Here is a 19685-nt window from a genome sequence, read left to right as displayed (position 1 = left end):
CTCACTGCCCAGCATGCTACTTTCTCCACAGGAGGTGTTCAAAAATAAATACTTGTTGAATCGAATAGTGGATTTCCTTTCAATTTTCTGACTACTTATGAGTGCAGGAACTGCTACTCACAGGAAACTATCCCCGGGCCAGTGCTGCCTCATACGTTGAGAGGCTTGAGGCCCTCAGCTACTACCTGGCAAGACCGAGGTGTTAGCAGGCAGCACACAGCCCGGACCACAGCTCCAGATCTGCACCCACGGGTCAGCTCCCACAGGCTCTCCACTTCCTGAGCCTCTGTTTGCTCACATGGAGGGGACAGGGTACACCTCACAGGGCTGCAGTGAGGATTTAACTTAAGATGCTAATACTATGTGTGGAAACACCATATAAATGGTAAAACACTGGCAAGGTTTTTCAAATACAGGCAATTTTTACTAAATGCTACAAATCTGATAACACTCTGCCAGACTGGGAAATTTCACCTACCCCAAACTAAGCTCAGAAAAACCACTTTTTCCTAAAATGTATCATCTGAAAGAAGAGAGCGACTACATGCCCATTTGCCAACACTTCAGAAGCCTGGGAGGCTTCGTTCTCTGAACTGGAGCTCTCCTCAGAGGCAGAGGAGAGAAGGGTGGACCCAGTCCCTCCCCAATGCCCTGCCCAGACTAACCTGTGGAGCTGGTGATGGGCACAAAGGCTGCAGAGTTAAGGCTGCTCTGGAGTCCGTTCAGCTGCCCTTCTGCGGAGGCCCCTCTGAAACACAAGCGGCTTGGTTAGACCTGAAGACAGAAAGGCGAGGTCAACTACAGCCCTTCAGGGGCACTGCCTCTTGCTTCTGGGGTTGCCCCCCTCCCCGGCTTCTTTTAAGACTTCTTTCAAGTACAGATGTCATCTTATCAGAAAGGACTTCTACTATCAACCTATCCCCTTCTTCTGAAGTGTTACATGTTTTAAAATTGTCCATTTCTCCCCACTAGAATACAGCTTCAAGAAAATATAGGCTTGGATCATGACTGTGTCCCCCACCCCCCACTACCTATCACAACGCCTGCACCTAATAAGCACTCAACAGATAACTTGTTTACTGAATGAGTAAATTAAGTTCCTAGTATTGACTTAGACAAATCATAAGTAAAGACGTCAAAAAAAAAAAAAAGTTTTATGTGCAACAGTGGTTCTCAACTGGGGGAGGAAGGAGGGGCGGATTTAGGCCTCTATCCCCACCCTCCAGTAAGGGACATTTGGTGATGCTGAGATATTTGTGGTTGTCACAACTGCGGGGCCTGCTGGCATCTAGTGGGTAGAGGCCGGGAATGGTGCTAAGCCTTTCCCACAGTGCCCCTGGAAAGTGCCCCCAAAGAGTATTCTAGTCCAAGATGTCAGCTGTGCCAAGGTTGAGAAACCACATATAGAGGTAGCTCCCCTCACACCAAGTTTTGACAAGAGATAGGACAGAGTATTTTAGATTCTCCAGCACAGGTTCCCCAGCCGCCTGCTTTAGAAGTTCTTTCACTGGCTTGACGCCTTATAGACTATGCCAGGTCCTCCTGCCACAGGCTCTTACAGCTCTGTCATTCTTTCATTGCATTTACCAAAATTATATATTTTTTTCTTTTTAAATTTTTTTCCTTGACTGCATCTCATGGCATGCAGAACTTCTGAGGGGTCAAACCTGCATGCCCTGCAGTGGAAGCATGAAGGCTTAGCCACTGGACCACCAGGAAAGCCCCTGCCAAAACCATGGGACTATGGGGTAGCTGTGAGCTTAACATCTGTTATCCTTGCTAGAATGTGAGCTCCATGAAGACAGAGATTTCTTCAGTCCTACTCACTGTTATACACTTAAAATTTCTAGAAGTAATCTGACCCATTACCCCATAAATACACTTATTTGTTGGGCCTGTCTACCTTGATTTCAGTTGACATGTAAAAATTTTACCTGGGAGAGTCAGTAAACACCCTCTTCCAACAACACAAGAGAAGACTCTATACATGGACATCACCAAATGGTCAATACTGAAATCAGATTGATTATATTCTTTGCAGCTCTACACAGTCAGCAAAAACAACACCAGGAGCTGACTGTGGCTCAGATCATGAACTCCTTATTGCCAAATTTAGACTTAAATTGAAGAAAGTGGGGAAAACTACTAGACCATTCAGGTGTGACCTAAATCAAATCCCTTACGATTATACAGTGGAAGTGAGAAATAGGTTCAAGGGATTAGATCTGATAGACAGAGTGCCTGAAGAACTATGGATGCAGGTTCATGACATTGTACAGGAGGCAGTGATCAAGACCACCCCCAAGAAAAAGAAATGCAAAAAGGCAAAATGGTTGTCTGAGGAGCCTTACAGATAGCTGAGCAAAGAAGAGAAGTGAAAGGTAAAGAAGAAAAGGAAAGATACATCCATTTGAAGGCAGAGTTTCAAAGAATAGCAAGGAGAGATTCGAAAGCCTCCCTAAGTGATCAATGCAAAGAAATAGAGGGAAACAAAAGAATGGGAAAGACTACAGATCTCTTCAAGAAAATTAGAGATACCAAGGGAACATTTCATGCAAAGATGGGCACAATAAAGGACAGAAATGTTATGGATCTAACAGAAGCAGAAGATATTAAGAAGAGGAGGCAAGAATACACAGAACTATACAAAAAAGATCTTCATACCCAGATAATCTTGATGGTGTGATCGCTCATCTAGAGCCAGACATCCTGGAGTGCAAAGTCAAGTGGGTCTTAGGAAGCATCAAAGCTAGTGGAGGTGATGGAATTCCAGTGGAGCTATTTCAAATCCTGAAAGATGATGCAGTGAAAGTGCTGCATTCAACATGCCAGAAAATTTGAAAAACTCAGAAGTGGCCACAGGTCCGGAAAAGGTCAGCTTTCATTCCAATCCCAAAGAAAGGCAATGCCAAAGAATGTTCAGACTATCGCACAATTGCACTCATTTCACATGCTAGCAGAGTAATGCTCAAAATTCTCCAAGCCAGGCTTCAACACTACATGAACCAAGAACTTCCAGATGTACAAGCTGGGTTTAGAAAAGGCGGAGGAACCAGAGATCAAATCGCCAACATCCATTGGATCATATAGAAAGCAAGAGAATTCAAGAAAAACATCTGATTCATTGACTATGTTAATTAAAGCCTTGGACTGTGTGGATCACAACAAACTGTGGAAAATTCTTCAAGAGATGGGAATACCAGACCACTTCACCTGCTTCCTGAGAAATCTGTATGCAGGTCAGGAAGCAACAGTTAGAGCTGGACATGAAACAACAGACTGGTTCCAAACCGAGAAAAGAATACGTCAAGTCTGTATACTGTCACGCTGCTTATTTAACTTATATGCAAAGTACTTATATGCAATCATGTGAAATTCTGGGCGCATAAGCTAGAATCAAGATTGCCAGGAGGAATATCAACAACCTCAGATATGCAGAGACATCACCCTTGTGGCAGAAAGCAAAGATGAATCAAAGAGCCTCTTGATGGAAACGAAAGAGGAGAGCGAAAGTGCTGGCTTAACACTCAACATTCAAAAATGAAGATCATGACATCCAGTCTCATCACTTCATGGCAAATAGATGGGAAAACAGTAGAAACAGTGACAGACTTAATTTTGGGGGGCTCCAAAATCACTGCAGATCATGATTGTAGCCATAAAATTAAGACACTTGCTCTTGGAAGAAAAGTTATGACCAACCTAGACATCATATTAAAAAGCAGAGATGTTACTTTGCCAACAAAGGTCTGTCTAGTCAAAGCTATGATTTTTCCAGTAGTCATGTATGGATGTGAGTGTTAGACCATAAAGAAGGTTGAACGTTGAAGAATTGATGCTTTTGAACTGTGGTGTTGGAGAAGACTCTTGAGAGTCCCTTGGACTGCAAGAAGATAAAACCAGTCAATCCTAAAGGAAATCAGTCCTGAATATTCATTGGAAGGATTGCTGCTGAAGCTGCAGCTCCAATACTTTGGCCACCTGATGTGAAGAACTGACTCATTGGAAAATACCCTGGTGCTGGGAAAGACTGAAGGCAGGAGATGAAGGGGATGACAGATTGTACAAACTGTATTTTTCCGGGCAATCTTGATTCCAGCTTATGCTTCATCCAGCCCAGCATTTCGCATGATGTACTTTGCATATAAGTTAAATAAGCAGGGTGACAGTATACAGAGATGGTTGGATAGGATCACCAACTCGATGGACATGAGTTTGAGCAAGCTCTGGGAGTTGGTGATGGAAAGGGAAGCCCAGTGTGCTGCAGTCTATGGGGTCATGGAATCGGACACGACTGAGTGACTGAACTGACATGGGAGAGTCGAGTTCGTGTATACTCAGTTTTTTATCTGTTGAGCAGCATACAACCCAAGCTTTAGCACCTTCACCCAACACTATTTTTCCACTTATTCACTCATGCAAAAATTACCTACTAAGCATTCTCTATGCTCAGTGTCAGTGAGAAGGTAGACACCAGGCAAATACATAGGATACAAACTGTGATAAACGCTAAGAAGGAAAAGCACAAGGCGTTATGAGAGAATACGATGGGGAACCTGATTGAGATGGTGAGCACAGTGGTCCAGGATGGCCTTTCTCAGGAAATCATACTTCAACCAAGTCATGAAGACAGAAGAAGTGGGCATGAACCAAGAGTAGGGAACGGGAAAGAGTTTTTGGCAGAAAAGAAATGGCTATGTAATGATTCTGAGGAAGAAAGGGTCTTCGAATATCCTAATCCTGCTGCTACTGCTGCTGCTAAGTCGCTTCAGTCGTGTCCGACACTGTGCGACCCCATAGACAGCAGCCCACCAGGCTCCCCGTCCCTAGGATTCTCCAGGCAAGAGCACTGGAGTGGGTTGCCATTTCCTTCTCCAATGCATGAAAGTGAAAAGTGAAAGTGAAGTCGCTCAGTCCTGTCCGACTCTTAGCGACCCCATGGACTGCAGCCCACTAGGCTCCTCTGTCCATGGGATTTTCCAGGCAAGAGTACTGGAGTGGGTTGCCATTGCCTTCTCCAATATCCTAATCCTAGGAGCCTTTAAAGACCAGCAGGGCTCACCAAACATCCTTGACAGGAATCACCTGTGGTCACTTGTTAACCACACAGCTTTCCAGACCATTCCCTTGGAGATTCTGATTCAGTGGTCTGAGACAGGCCTTGAAAACTTAGGTTTTTTTTTACAGCCCCCAGGGGCCTAGGTGATTGGTACCACCAGAGAAGTCAGGGAAACACTGACTGGTGGGTACAGAGCAAGGTGGTATAAGGAGCTCTGGGAGCGCCTGGTAGAGGCTTAGGTGCCAGGTGGTCCCAACACCCCCAATGGAGACAGGCCACTTGAAATCACACTCCAGGATCATGCTGTCTTACAGCCCTTCCCCTGCAGTGAGCTGCGACCTGGGCCCTGCCCACCCCTCTCCACTTCTGAGGACAGGGGAAGCACAGATGCAAGGAGGAGAGGAAGGAGCAGAGGGCTTTCCCTTTTCCAAGCCTTCGCCTTGGAGACCTACATCTGGAATGCTGGTGCATTTTATTTCAGTCCCTCATGGACTCCTCAAAGCCATCCAAAGCACCTGTAAGGCTGATACTTGCTCTTCTAGGTCCAAGTGAGAAACAAAAAGTTTTGGAGGGTCTGGGATGGGCTCTTTCCTTTAAAAAATGTTAAAAATCTAAAGGCCTGTTCATTTGCGTTAGGAGCCACTGAGTCAAGAAAAGTTAAGGGGCTGATCCCAGTGTCACGGAGGAAGCCCTGAGTGTAGCAGTAGAAAGGCAAGTGGGCAGGCAGAAACGTGGAGGCAGTAAGAGAAACAAAGCAGGGGACAGAGGGCTACTCGGGAGGCGACTCCCTGGGGTTTAGGGCTAGTGCGTTCTCTTTCTCTGCTCCTCTCTGCAATTTCTACCCTACACTTCATCTTTATAGGCTGCCTGCTGGCCTCACCCAAGATCTCCTGCCCCTGTCCCCTCTGTACCCAGTTCCACCCACCTTTCCATCCTCCTCCTTCCATCAGCCCCCCACCACAGGCGTCAGGAGAATATTTCTAAAGTTCAGCCAGGCTTCCCTGGTGGCTCCGTGGTAAAGAACTGCCTGTCAATGTAGGAGACACAGGTTCGATCCCTGGGTCAGGAAGATCCCCAGGAGAAGGAAATGGCAACCCACTCCGGTATTCTTGCCTGAGAAATCCCATGAACAGAGGAGCCTGGCAGGCTACAGTCCATAGGGTCACAAAGAGTTTCAGACACGACTTAGCGACTAAACAACTACTGTTTCTCACATGAGGTCCCCTTCTCCCCAGTGGAGGAGAAATATGTCCATAGACATCCAAGTGGAAGCATAGAGTAAGTTTTCCCATGGAAACGCTGTATACAAAATGGTTTGGGTTTATGTTATCACAACTTTAGGCACATGAGGGGTAAATAGGCTTTTGTTGTGATTATAATATCACTTCCTTGGAAAATACATTTCAACTTCTGGACAACCCACTCCTAAATGAGACAAACACTGCTTGTCTAGAGCCTGCATGTTAACTTGCACTTGCTGATCTGATGATTCTTTGCTGTTTTCATAGGGAGTACTTGTATTTTAGGAAATATTTACATAGGAAGGTAAGTATATGTTCCCTCGGTTCTTTCTAAGTTAATCACTGGGCTTTAACATTAAGATAACAGGACCTATCTCATAACGTTGTTAAGAATTAAATAAGATGGTGGATGTAAAGTACATCTTAGTACAGCGTCAGGCATCACACTTAGGGCTAAATAAACATTAATTATTAATATAGCAGCATTATTTTTACTTAGAAATACATGGATCACAGCCTTGTCATGGTGAAGGGGCTTGTGTAACTCAATGAAGTTGTAAGCCATGCCATGTAGAGACACCCAAGACATGGGTCATGGTGGAGAGTTCTGACAAAATGTGGTCCACTGGAGGAGAGAATGGCAAACCACTCCAGTATTCTTGCTGTGAGAACCCCATGAACGGTAGGAAGAGGCAAAAAATTATGACACTGAAAGATAAGCCCTCCAGGTGGGAAGGTGTACAATATGCTACTGGGGAAGAGTGGATAGCAATTACTAATAGCTCCAGGAAGAACGAAGAGGCTGAGCCAAAGCAGAAATGATGCTCAGTTGTGGATGTGTTTGGTGGTAAAAGTAAAGTCCAGTGCTGTAAAAAACAATATTGCATAGGAACCTGGAATGTTAGGTTCATGAATCACAAATTCCAAGTGGTCAAGCAGGAGATGGCAAGAGTGAACATCGACGTCTTAGGAATCAGTGAACTAAAATGGACAGGAATGGGCGAATTTAATTCAAATGACCATTATATCTACTACTGTGGGCAAGAATTCCTTAGAAGAAATGGAGTAGCCCTCACAGTCAACAAAAACATCTGAAATGCAGTACTTGGATGCAATCTCAAAAACAACAGAAGGTTCTTGCTTCAGTTCCAAGACAAACCTTTCAGCCTGACAGTAATCCACTGTCTATGTTCCATCCTCTAATGCTGAAGAAGCTGAAGTTGACTGGTTCTATGAAGACTTAGATCTTGAGCTTCTTATTGCAAAATTCAGGCTTAGATTGAAGGAAGTAGGGAAAGTAGGGGAAAAAAGACCTAAACCAAATCCCTTATGATTATACAGTGGCGGTGATGAATAGATTAAAGGGATTAGATCTGGCAGACAGAGTGCCTGAAGAACTGTGGGTGGAGGTTCGTACCATTGTACAAGACGCAATGACCAAAATAATCGCAAAGAAAAAGAAAAGAATGTAAGAAGGTAAAGTGGTTGTCTGAACAGGCTTTACAGATATCTGAGAAAAGAAGAGAAAGGCAAGGAAGAAAGGGAAAGATACACCCAACTGAATGCAGAGTTTCAGAGAATAGCAAGGAGAGATAAGAAAGCCTTCTTAAGTGAACAATGCAAAGAAATAGAGGAAAACAACAGAATGGGAAAGACAGAAATCTCTTCAAGAAAACTGAATATATCAAGGAACATTTCATACAAGGATGGTCACAATAAAGGACAGAAATGATAAGGACCTAACAGAAGCAGAAGAGATTAAGAAGAGGTGGCAAGAATATGCAGAAGAACAATACAAAAAAAGTCTTAATGACCCAGATTACCATGATGGTGTGGTCACTCCCCTAATGTCAGACACACTGGAGTGTGAAGTCAGTGGGCATTAGGAAGCAGCTAGTGGATGTAATGGAATTCCAGATGAATTATTTCAAATCCTAAAAGATGATGCTGTTAAAGTGCTGCACTCGATATGTCAGCAAATTTAGAAAACTCAGCAGTGGCCACAGGACTGGAAAGGTCAGTTTTCATTCCAACCCCAAAGAGGAGCAATGCCAAAGAATCTTCAAACTACTGTAAAATTGTGCTCATTTCACATGCTGGTAAGGTAATGCTCAAATCCTTCAAGTTAGGCTTCAGCAGTACATGAACCAAGAAGTTCCAGATGGCCAAGCTGGGTTTAGGAAAGGCATAGGAACCAGAGATCAAATTGCCAACATTTGTTGGATCATATGGAGAGCAAGAGAATTCCAGAAAAACATCTACTTCTGTTTCACTGACTATGCTAAAGCCTTTGACTATGTGGACTACAACAAACTGTAGAAAATTCTTAAAGAGATGAGAATACCAGACCACCTTACTTGGCTCCTGAGAAACCTGTACGGGAGGTCCAGTTAGAGCTGGACATGGAACAACAGACTGGTTCTAAATTGGGAAAAGAGTATGCCAAGGCTGTTCACCCTACTTATTTAACTTCTATGCAGAGTATATAATACAAAATGCTGGGCTAGATGAATCACAGTTGGAATCAAGACTGCTGGGAGAAATATCAGCAACTGAGATATGCAGATGATACCTGTCTAATGAGAGAAAGTGAACAGGAACTAAAGGGCCTCTTGATGAGGGTGAAAGAGGAGAGTGAAAAGTTGGCTTAAAACTCAACATTCAAAAACTAAGATCATGGCATCCAGTCCCATAATTTCATGGCAAGTAGAAGGGGAAAAAGTGAAAGCAGTGACAGATTTTATTTTCTTGGGTTCCAAAATCACTACAGATGGTGGCTACAGCCATGAAATTAAAAGACACTTGCTTCTTGAAAGGAAAGCTATGACAAACATAAAGAGCATATTAAAAAGCAGAGGTGTCACTTTGCTGACAAAGGTCGGCATAGCCAAAGCTATGGTCTTTCTAGTAGTCCTATGTGGATGTGAGAGTTGGACCATAAAGAAGGCTGAGTGTTGAAGAATTGATGCTTTTGAACTGTGGTGTTGGAGAAGACTCTTGAGAGTCCCTTGGACCACAAGGAGATCAAACCAGTCAATCTTTAAGGAAATTAACCCTGAATATTCATTGGAAGGACTGGTGCTGAAGCTGAAGCTCCAATACTTTGGCCATCTGAATAGAAGAAATGACTCATTGGAAAAGACTCTGCGGGTAGGAAAGATTGAAGGCAAAAGGAGAAGGGGGCAGCAGAGGATAAGATGGTTAGACAGCATCACGGACACAACGGACATGAATTTGAGCAAACTCCAGCAGACATTAAAAGACAGGGAAGCCTGGTGTGCTGTAGTCCATGGGGTCACAAAGAGTCAGAGTTAACTCAGGGACTGAAGAACCACAGGAATATCAACAGTCTTTGCATTTACTATGGGCCTATCCATATGAAGAAGCATTTAAAAAACATGATTCATTTGGCTGTCATGTCTCAGGTATGGCATGGGGAATCTCCATCGAGCATGTGCACTCCAGATTACAGGCTCAGTAGTTGTGGTATGAGGGCTTAGTTGCCCCACAACATGTGGATCATAGTTCCCCATCAGGGATCCCACCCTGCATTTAAAGGCAGATTTTTAACCACTGGATCACCAGGGAAGTCCCCTACATGAAGAAATATTAAGTTGGATGAGTCACTGATTCTAATTCAGCATGGATTATTAGTGCTAAACTGTAGAAGAATGACCATGAGATGTTCAGAACCTGCAACTTAACAGCAATTCACTATTAAAGTCAAAAGGTAATTGTTGGTAACTTATGAGGCAGAAATTAAAATTAGTCAAAATTACTTTCAAACTCTCTTTGGAAGACAGGTCTCATTTGAGACTGAGAAGCAGTCTCAATAAATCTAACATAGGACTTCCCAATCTCCTGAGAAACCTGTATGTAGGTCAAGAAACAATGGTTAGAACTGGACACAGAACAACAGACTGGTTCAAAATTGAGAAAGGAGTACAACAAGGCTGTATATTGTCACCCTGTTCATTTAGCTTATATGCAGAGTACATCATGCAAAATGCTGGGCTGGATGAATCACAAACGCTATAGTTGAAACCAAGGAGAGTGTGAGGGACGACTGATTCTGCAGTGTTCCTCAACTGTTATTCCTGGAAATGGTGAAAGTTCTGGAGATGGAAGAAGAGTTAGACGTGGGCTTACTACAATCTCAGCTGCAGTAACTGGCCTAGTTCAGACCCTTCTCTGCAGATGAACTGTCTATAATTATCAAAAACTGCTGAAGGGCAGGATTCCTGATGAACTGAGCCACCTCAAAAAAGCGAAATAAGATAGGTGCCTACGTTAGTAGCAATGATGAATTAGAAGAACTCTATTAACGGTGACATCTCAACATAGAAAGGAAATTTCCTTGGGACATATTCAAAGTTAGTACCTAAGAGTTCCTCAAATATTAGATACATACTTCCTAACCCAGAATTCGATTCACTTGCTCCATTTCTTTCTACTCTTTTTGCCTCTTCCATTTTCCTGAGGTCTAAGAAAGATCCTGGCACTGAGGGGAACAGGCCTTTCAAAGATGCTGTTCAATAATACATTGCAAACAAACAGTGTCTCTGTAAGTGGAAATATGTCTGCATTTATTATTTTGAGAGATTTCTTCTAGGGCAAGTCTCTACTTAGGGAATAGCGAAGTTGTTCAGTAGTGTCCGACTCTTCACGACTCCAAGGACTGTAGCCTACCAGGCTCCTCAGTCCATGGAATTTTCCAGGCAAGAATACTGGAGTGGGTTGCCATTTCCTTCTCCAGGGGATCCTCCCAACCCAGGGATCGAACCCAGGTCTCTGCATTGCAGGCAGACTCTTTACCCTCTGAGCCACCAGGGAAGCCCATTTAGGGAATAGAAGATGATTAAATGGGTGGCTAGGAGTTCCACCACCATTAAGATCACATCATATAGCAGGCCTATGTAACATGCCATCACCAAGGAGGGTTATAATGGGTAAAATCCCCATTATCCATTTTGCTGGTGAGGGTGACTCTGTATTTCCTTTATTTGTGGTTTCCTCTCCCTGCCTCCGACCATTATTTTGATCGGTGGAAACTTTTCCTGAAAGTGATATTCTTTCTTTAAGATCTGTTTTGATCATTACTTCACAAGGTTGACTGTGGTCTGGTGCTATATTTCAAGACTTTCCACATCTCTAACGTAGAGGTACTAGTTTTCTATTTCAATGGTTTAGTGAAAGTCTATCTTGGATTCAAGCCACCATGTTAGGAATGACCTTTCCATAGAAGGGAGGACCCACAAAAGGAAAACGCTCAAGATTTTACAGAAAGAGTAGAGTTAGAAATGCTGATCTTGCCAGGGCTGTGGCAAACAGCTGTGGTGGCATTTATCAAGGTCCTGAAAAGAAACATCCTCAAACTTGATAAATTTTATAAAATATTGGTGACCAACACTTTTAATTCTCAAAGGACAGAAGAAATCCTAAGATGCAAATTAGGTTAAAGAATTGAATTCCACCTCTCCCACCTCCCGCCAAAAGACTTCAACTTTGCTTAGCAAACATTTCACACAGATTAGTTATCTTCTAATTCTCCATACAACATATCTATATGCAGATAGGTGTATGTGTAATCCTGTCCAGGGATGATATACACATTTCACAAACAGACACCAACATTCCAATCCTTAGCAAATAACAATTAGAACATTATTAATGTGACTCTGGTTCCAAAACCAATTCAAGAAACATTTAGTGAAGTCAATTTGTGTATTATTGGTGCACAGAACACATTTTACAAATTTACTTTTATTTCTTGTCACATTTCTTTTCATTCCTAATATTATTTATGTGTATCTTTTCACTTAAAAAATTATTAATCATTGGAGAGTTTTTGTTTGCTGTTTCATTCATTGCTTCACCAAATTTTTAATGAACACCTAATATGTGCCAGGCACTGATTGAGGCACTGTTCTCCCACATGCCAGGTTGTTCTAAGTGATTTCTGTAATTTTATTATTTGATTTTGGTTAATTTACTGTTGTTTCATTTATAGCATTTCAAGTTAAATGACTAACTCATTGATTTTCAAGCTTTCATATCTTTGGAATAAATGTATTTAAGGTTATAAGCTTACTTTAGAGTGCAGTTTTGACTATCCCACAAATCTGATATGTCATACTTTCATGGCCATTCAGTTCTAATGATTATTATTTTTGTTATGATTACCTCTTTAATAACTATTATATACTTTATTTTAAAAAACTTCTAAACACATGGGCCTTTAAAAAAAACTATTATTTCTAAATTAAGTATAATTATAAATTATATATGTAATTCTTCTCAAGTGGCTCAGTGGTAAAGAATCCACCTGCCAATGTAGAAGACGCAGGTTCGATACCTGGTCTGGGAAGATCCCCTGGAGAAGGAAATTGCAACCCACTCCAGTATTCTTGCCTGAGAACCCCACAGACAGAGAAGCCTGGTGGACTACAGTCCCTGGGAGGAGTTGCAAAAGAGTTGAACACGACTTAGCGACTGAACAGAGAGAGAGAGACAGAGAGATTATAAAGTGTGATACTGCTATTTTGAAATAGGTGGAGCCTTCATTTATGACACAGTATGTACTGAAATTTCGTAAATATTCCACATATACTTTACTTATTTTTTTAAATATCTGTTTATTTGGCTGCACCAGGTCTTAGTTGCAGCAAGCAGAATTTTTAGTTGCAACAGGAGACTCTCGGTGCAGCTTGTGGTGTCTAGTTCCCTGACCAGGGATTGAACCTGGGCTGCTTGCACTGGGAGCACAGAGTCTTAGCCACTGGACCACCGGGGAAGTCCTCCACACGTACTTTAAAAGAATGTATATTATCCCTTTTGGGCCCAAGAGACGATGCATAGCTATTCATATTTTCCCATGAGTAGTGACTCATAAGGGGTGTTTGTAAAATTAATTTAGGGGACACAATCAGCATTTTTAAAAGTATTATGTGAAACTTCAACTTCATACATATATAGATATTTTTACTGGGTTGCATATAAAATGTATTTTTAAATTATGAGTGGTTGTCAAAAAGATTAAAAGCCACTTATTAAAGCAAACAGTTAATTCTGTATTTCAAGTATTCAAAATCCTCAGAAATTTTTGAGTTACTTATCAGTTACCAATAGAAGTATATTTAAATAAATCACTCACTATGATAATTTGTGAATTTCTCTTAGATAATTTGCTAGCTTTTTATTTATATTTTTTGATTTATACACTTTGAAGTTATGTTAAGTGCATACAAGTGCTTTTCTTTATCCCTACCAGTGCTTTTTGTTTAATTTCCTTTTCCTATGGCTATCCAAGGAATTTCAGAAACAACATCTACTTCTGCTTGACTACTCAACAGCCTTTGTCTGTGGATCACAACAAACTGTAGAAAATTCTTAAAGAGATGGGAATACCAGACCACCGTACCTGCCTCCTGAGAAACGTGGATGTGGGTCAAGAAGAAACAGTCAGAACCTTACATGGGAACAACTGACGGTACAAAATTGGGAAAGGAGTACGCCAAGGCTGTATACTGTCACCCTGTGTATTTAACTTAAGTGCAGAGTACATAATGTGAAATGCCATGCTGAATGAAGCACAAGCGGGAATCAAGACTGCCAGGAGAAACATCAACCTGAGACATGCAGATGACACCAGTCTAACGGCAGAAAGCGAAGGGAAACTTAAACAGCCTCTTGATGAGGGCGAAAGAGAAGAGTGAAAAAGCTGGCTTAAAACTCAACATTCAAAAAACTAAGATCATACCTCTGGTCCCATCACTTCATGGCAAATAGAAGGGGAAAAAGTGGAAGCAGTGACAGATTTTATTTTCTTGGGCTCCAACATCACAGTGGTGACTACAGCTGTGAAATTAAAAGATGCTTGCTCTTTGGGAGGAAAGCCATGACAAACCTAGATAGTATATTAAAAAGCAGAGACATCACTTTTCTGACACAGGTCCACATAGTCAAAGCTATGGTTTTTCCAGTAGTAATGTATGTATGTGAGACCATAAAGACCATAAAGAAGGCTGAGCGCCGAAGAATTGATGCTTTTGAATTGTGCTGGAGAAGACTCTTAAGAGTCCCTTGGACTACCAAGAGATCAAACCAGTCAGTCTTAAAGGAAATCAACCGTCAACAGTCATCGGAAGGACTGATGCTGAAGTGGAAGCTCCAGTACTTTGGACATCTGATGAGAAGAGATGACTCATTGGAAAAGACCCTGATGCTAGGAAAGACTGAATGCGAAAGGAGAAGGCAGCGGGAGAGGATGAGATATCAGATGGCATCACTGACTAAATGGACATGAACCTGAGCAAACTCCAGGGGATAGTGAAGGACAGGGAGGCCCGGCTGGAGTCCACGGGGCGGCAAAGCTGGACAGACTTGGCAACTGAGCCACAGCAGACAGTTCTCATTCTAATTAGTACTGCATGGCTTATCTCTTTGCAATCTTTTACCTTTCTGAGACTTTCCTTTCGATATATCTTTTAAGCAGCCTATAACTGCATGTTTTAAAAATCAGAATTAGATAATATATCTTTTAATAGAAGAGTATAATCTGTTAACATTCATTGGGATTACTCGTGTTTTATTTTATCTTAGTTTTAATTTTCCACTTATTATCTTTTTCCTTTGCTTTTTTCCCCATTTCCTGCCTCCCACTGGATTCATAAAGTTTCTACATTCCCTTCTCTCCCCCTCTGTTGGTTTGAAAGCAGCAGACTGTATATGTATCACTTAGCTTCTATTTTCTAAGAAAGTCTAAAGCTATTCAGTATTTCCATCTTGCCCTTGAACTTGACACAGATGTGTTCACACATTTACTGTCCACTGAATACTCTTGTCCTCGAATCCTGTTGTTGTCATAAACGTGTTTAATCCTTTTAAGAAAACCAACAATTATTTTTATAGTTGTTAATGTGTACAGACATTTTACAGTTTTTGTACTTCATTATTTCATGTTATTCTGTGTTCACATTTATCTTCACTTATTTTTTCAGTGAGGGCCATGGGTATACTCTTAGACTTCGAATATCTCAAATTATTATTTTTTGGCTTCTTTCTTGAATGATAATTTAGCTATATATAGAATTCTAGACTGCAAGTTACTTTACCTCAACACTTTAAAGCTATTAGCTCTTGTCTTCTGCCACTTATTACTTCTGAAGAGAAGGTTGCTATTCTCTTTTTCTTTGTAGTTAAAACTAGGTTTCTTTCAGGTAATACATTAGACTACCCACTTATGCTTGATGGTCTGCACTTTCTATGCAGACACACTATGATGTCGCTAGAGGTACATTTATTTTGGTGCAAAGAATGATTTTTTTAGGTGAAGACCCATATCTTTAGCTGAGAATTCTGTTATTATTTTTTAAAGTATTGCTTGTTCACCTATCCTTTGGCTCTCTCTTCTGATATTCCTATTAGACTCACATGTCATATTCCACAAGATATGGCTAGATACATGATCGAATATGTCTCACCATTCAAAACATTAATTTCATCTGTGAGGAATTCATGGTTCAGGTTTGATTCTGCAGGCAATCTTTCTTAATATTAGATTTATTCCTGTGTTCTACAGTTCTGGTTTGCAGGCTCAGTTTGAATAGGAATCACTTTCCCCCTTTGTCTCTCCAACTGTTCATCCCTCCCTGTCGGAAGACTCCACCCAGTCCCCCTGACTCCAATCTAGAACCAGACTTTACAGTGGTATTTTGGTGCCTCTGCCACAGAGATGAATAGAAATTCAGAAGGCATTTCATTATCTTTCTAACTCTGTAGGCTCATGGCCTCATGTAAAGACGGAGCCTCAGCCAGTGGGTCCATGTCTGCTTTATCAGTCTCCTACAGACGGGCCCCATAGCATTCTTTAGCTCAGGATTTTCCAAGTGTGGTATACTGACATTTTGGACCAGATAATTCTTCACTATGGGAAACTGTCCTACGCTTCGCAGGATACCTTTTTTAGTTTTTTTAGTACCACCGCTAGACTCTACTCAGTACATGCCAGCAGCAACACCCCTCCCCCAACTCACAACCAATGACTCCAACACTGCCAAATGCCCTCTGGGGGCAGTATCATCTCCAACTGAAAAACTCGCTCTTTTGTGTTCTATGAATGAGTCTCGCCTCTTGGGTAGGGCACTCTCAGGCCCCAGTATGCCACGGGAGCTGAGGTCCAGGCTGCCACTGCCTGCTTCCACAGCAGGGCTCACAAAGCTTGTTGCTTCAGCCTCATTCACTGATTGCTATTTGTTGCAAGTACACTTTGGGGCCATGGAGATGCTTCCCTTGTTTCTTTTTTCTTCTTTAAGCTGTTTATCTATCACTGCTGTGTTTGAAGCAGAGAGGGAATACTAAGCATAAACTTATGGAGCCAACTTAACTGGAAGTCAGCAAGTCCAAATCTAATCATTAGTTTTGTTTGAAACTAAACCTTCACCTTCAATAGCCATCAGAGTTATTAGTGTTCAGGAAATCAGAATGTGTGTGAATTTCCATAGCCTGGTTAGCTAGAGCCATATTACACTTATGAACATCAGTTTAGTAACAACAAAAATGAGATTTAACAGGGAATAGTAACAGCAGCAGAAATTACAAACCACACCAACCAGCATGCAACGGACACTTACTATATGTCAGGGAAACACATGATCTCCTTTAAACCCAAGAACAACTCCATGATGTAGATAATATCTTACAGATAACAAAACAGAAGCTTAGAGATATCCCTAAATAACAGTCAATTAAGTGAAGGAGCCAGGATTCAAATCTAATTTCAAATCTTGGGCTATTAGCAGTTGTACTCCACAGCCTCCCATACTCTCCGTGGTCTAAATAATTAATGAAGAGATCTTAGTTACTTAGTGGTCCCTGATGCATTCACCCTGATGGAAAATACTAAGTCGCCACTATCTCCACCTTCACCACCACCTCCTCCACTACCATTTCCTGAGAACTTATCATGAATGTAAGTTCTATCAGGGGCTGGGGACCGAAATTCTCTCCTCTCTCAAAATCGATCTTCACGAATACAGGGCTCATGTCTGTCTTGTCCACCGGTGTTATCACCAGCATCCAGAGCAATGCATAGCAATGGACATTCAATATTTATATGATAAAAGGACAAAGACAAGACATCTGTCCCTAATAGAAAGCAGAACACATAGGAAAAGGAAAAATAAGACAAGGATGCAGATAGTAGAGCCAGCTGAGGAGCTGACAATGGGGCAGTTGGTCAAGCTACATCAAGGAGATAAACTAGAACCTGATCTTGAATAAAAGGCAGGACTTCGACTGAAGATGGAGAAGGGCATTCTGTGCAGGGGGCATGACATGGGCAGGTAGGGGCAATGAATGGAGCCGAGCAGACTAGAGACAGGATGGAGAATATACCGTAGAGGACTTCAATGTCCAGAGTAAGGACTCTCAACTTTATCTTGCAGGCAACTGGAAGCCTCCAGAGAGTGCAGAAGAAAGGTTCAAAGAGCTACTTTAGAGACGATATTTTAAAATTGCTTCCTAGGCCTATGCGTGTACCCTATTTCTTGAAGTACCTATTTGGATAGTTTAAAAACTTCTACTGTGTTCTACTTGGGTTTTCTTTTTATTCAAGAACCAATTTTGAGAGTTCACATTTTTCAAAATATCTTTCATCCAGTTTTGAAAATTTAGTAGCCTATAACTATGTGCAGTGTTCTCCTGATTTTTCCGTCTCCCCTATATCTACTTTTTAAAACTTTTATTAATTCTCTTATCTCTCTGGCAGAACTGTGTGAAAATTATTTTCTGCTTTCCTGTCCCCCTACCCTGAACTAAAAAATGTTTTGGGTTTAGCTAATTTTGCTGTTTGTTTTCAGTTTATATTGCTTTCTTCTTGATTTCCTTTGATCTGTTTTTCTTAGCTTTGTTTTATTGACCCTTTTCTAGCTTTTAGAGATGGAAGCTTAGTTCAGGTATGACAAATATGTGGCTTGCATAGTCACCACTCTCAACATCAGACATTACTAATCTATCACAGCACTCTTTCCTGCTGAGCTCAGAGAAGTCCTCAATTCTCTTTAACATGACACTGCTGTAATGAGTTGAAACCAGTTTATTGGTTGAAGCTAATTTGCCATTTGTATCTTGGTTAATTCCTTTACAATCTTTCCATATTTAACACAAAATAATTATGAGTTTAGCTTTAAGCACACTGTTGCCTACATTTCAAACATAAGTTTGATATATGTAATTCATTTTTTACCTTTAAAAAGTTATTTCAGCTTTATTGACTTGACAAAATTATAAGTTATTCAAAGTACATTGAGGTGATTCGGCATATATACTGCACAAGGATTCCCCCATCTAGTTATTTAACACATGTATCACCTCACGTAGGGCTTCCCAGGTGATGCTAGCGGTAAAGAACCCGTCTGCCAATGCAGGAGACGTAAGGGGTGGGTTTGATTCCTGGGTCGGGAAGATTCCCTAGAGGAGAGCATGACAACCTGGTCCAGTATTCTTGCCTGGAGAATCCCATGGACAGAGGAGCCTGGTGGGCTACAGTCCATAGGGTTCCAAAGAGTCGGACACAAGTGAAGTGACTTAGTACACACACATCACCTTACATATTTACCTTTTTCTTTCCCTTTCTCTTTCTTCTTTTTGGTGAGAACATTTAAGTTCTACTCTCTTGGAAAACTTCAGTGTCTAGAATGGGCTTTTCTGTCTTGTTTTGATATGTACAATTCTTATTTTTAACATAGTTTCCAAAATAATTTTGATCTAAACTACTTAAAAGAGTATTTTAACATTCTAAATTTATTTAGGCATTTGTCCAGATTTTAAGGAGCTTCCCTGGTGGCTCAGAGGTTAAAGCGTCTGCCTGCAATGTGGGAGACCAGGGTTCGATCCCTGGGTAGGGAAGATTCCCCTGGAGAAGGAAATGGCAACCCACTCCAGTATTCTTGCCTGGAGAATCCCATGGACGGAGGAACCTGGTGGGCTACAGTCCATGGGGTCGCGATGAGTTGGACACGACTGAGTGACTTCCAGATTTTAAAATCTCATTTTATTATAAAGTGGTCAGAGAATGGAGACTGCATAATTTCTGTTTTTTGAGGATTTATACTAAAATAGTTTTGAAAAATATTCCATGGGAGCTCTGCAGGGCATAAAATTGCATGTTATTAATTTAATCTCATTAATTATACTGTTCAAAACCCTTTATGTCCTTAGGTTAGATCTGCTTTGCCTGTAATAATGACTATTCTATTTTCCTTTTGGAATTCATTATTTTAGGTGGAATCTATCTTTTCTCTCATCATTTTTACCTTTGTACACTTTTTTCTTCAGAATTTTGGCAGAATTTTAACAGTCTGTCCTGAATTTCACTAATTCCATTT

At 41.4% G+C, this 19685-nt stretch overlaps 1 protein-coding gene across 14 annotated transcripts in view; it reads right to left on the bottom strand.

Annotated features, from left to right (window-relative positions):
* Positions 1-19685, bottom strand: part of TTLL5 (tubulin tyrosine ligase like 5) — a 317823-nt gene that overhangs the window by 54288 nt on the left and 243850 nt on the right. For all 14 annotated transcript variants that reach the window (XM_027552476.1, XM_027552486.1, XM_027552477.1 and 11 more), the window contains one exon: positions 666-748. In XM_027552476.1, the coding sequence (XP_027408277.1) occupies positions 666-748 (83 nt within the window). The remainder of the gene's footprint in view (positions 1-665; positions 749-19685) is intronic.

This window comes from Bos indicus x Bos taurus, chromosome 10, assembly GCF_003369695.1.
Source record: "Bos indicus x Bos taurus breed Angus x Brahman F1 hybrid chromosome 10, Bos_hybrid_MaternalHap_v2.0, whole genome shotgun sequence".
In the NCBI taxonomy this organism is placed as follows: Eukaryota; Metazoa; Chordata; class Mammalia; order Artiodactyla; family Bovidae; genus Bos; species Bos indicus x Bos taurus.
This window is presented reverse-complemented; position numbering and strand designations above follow the sequence as displayed.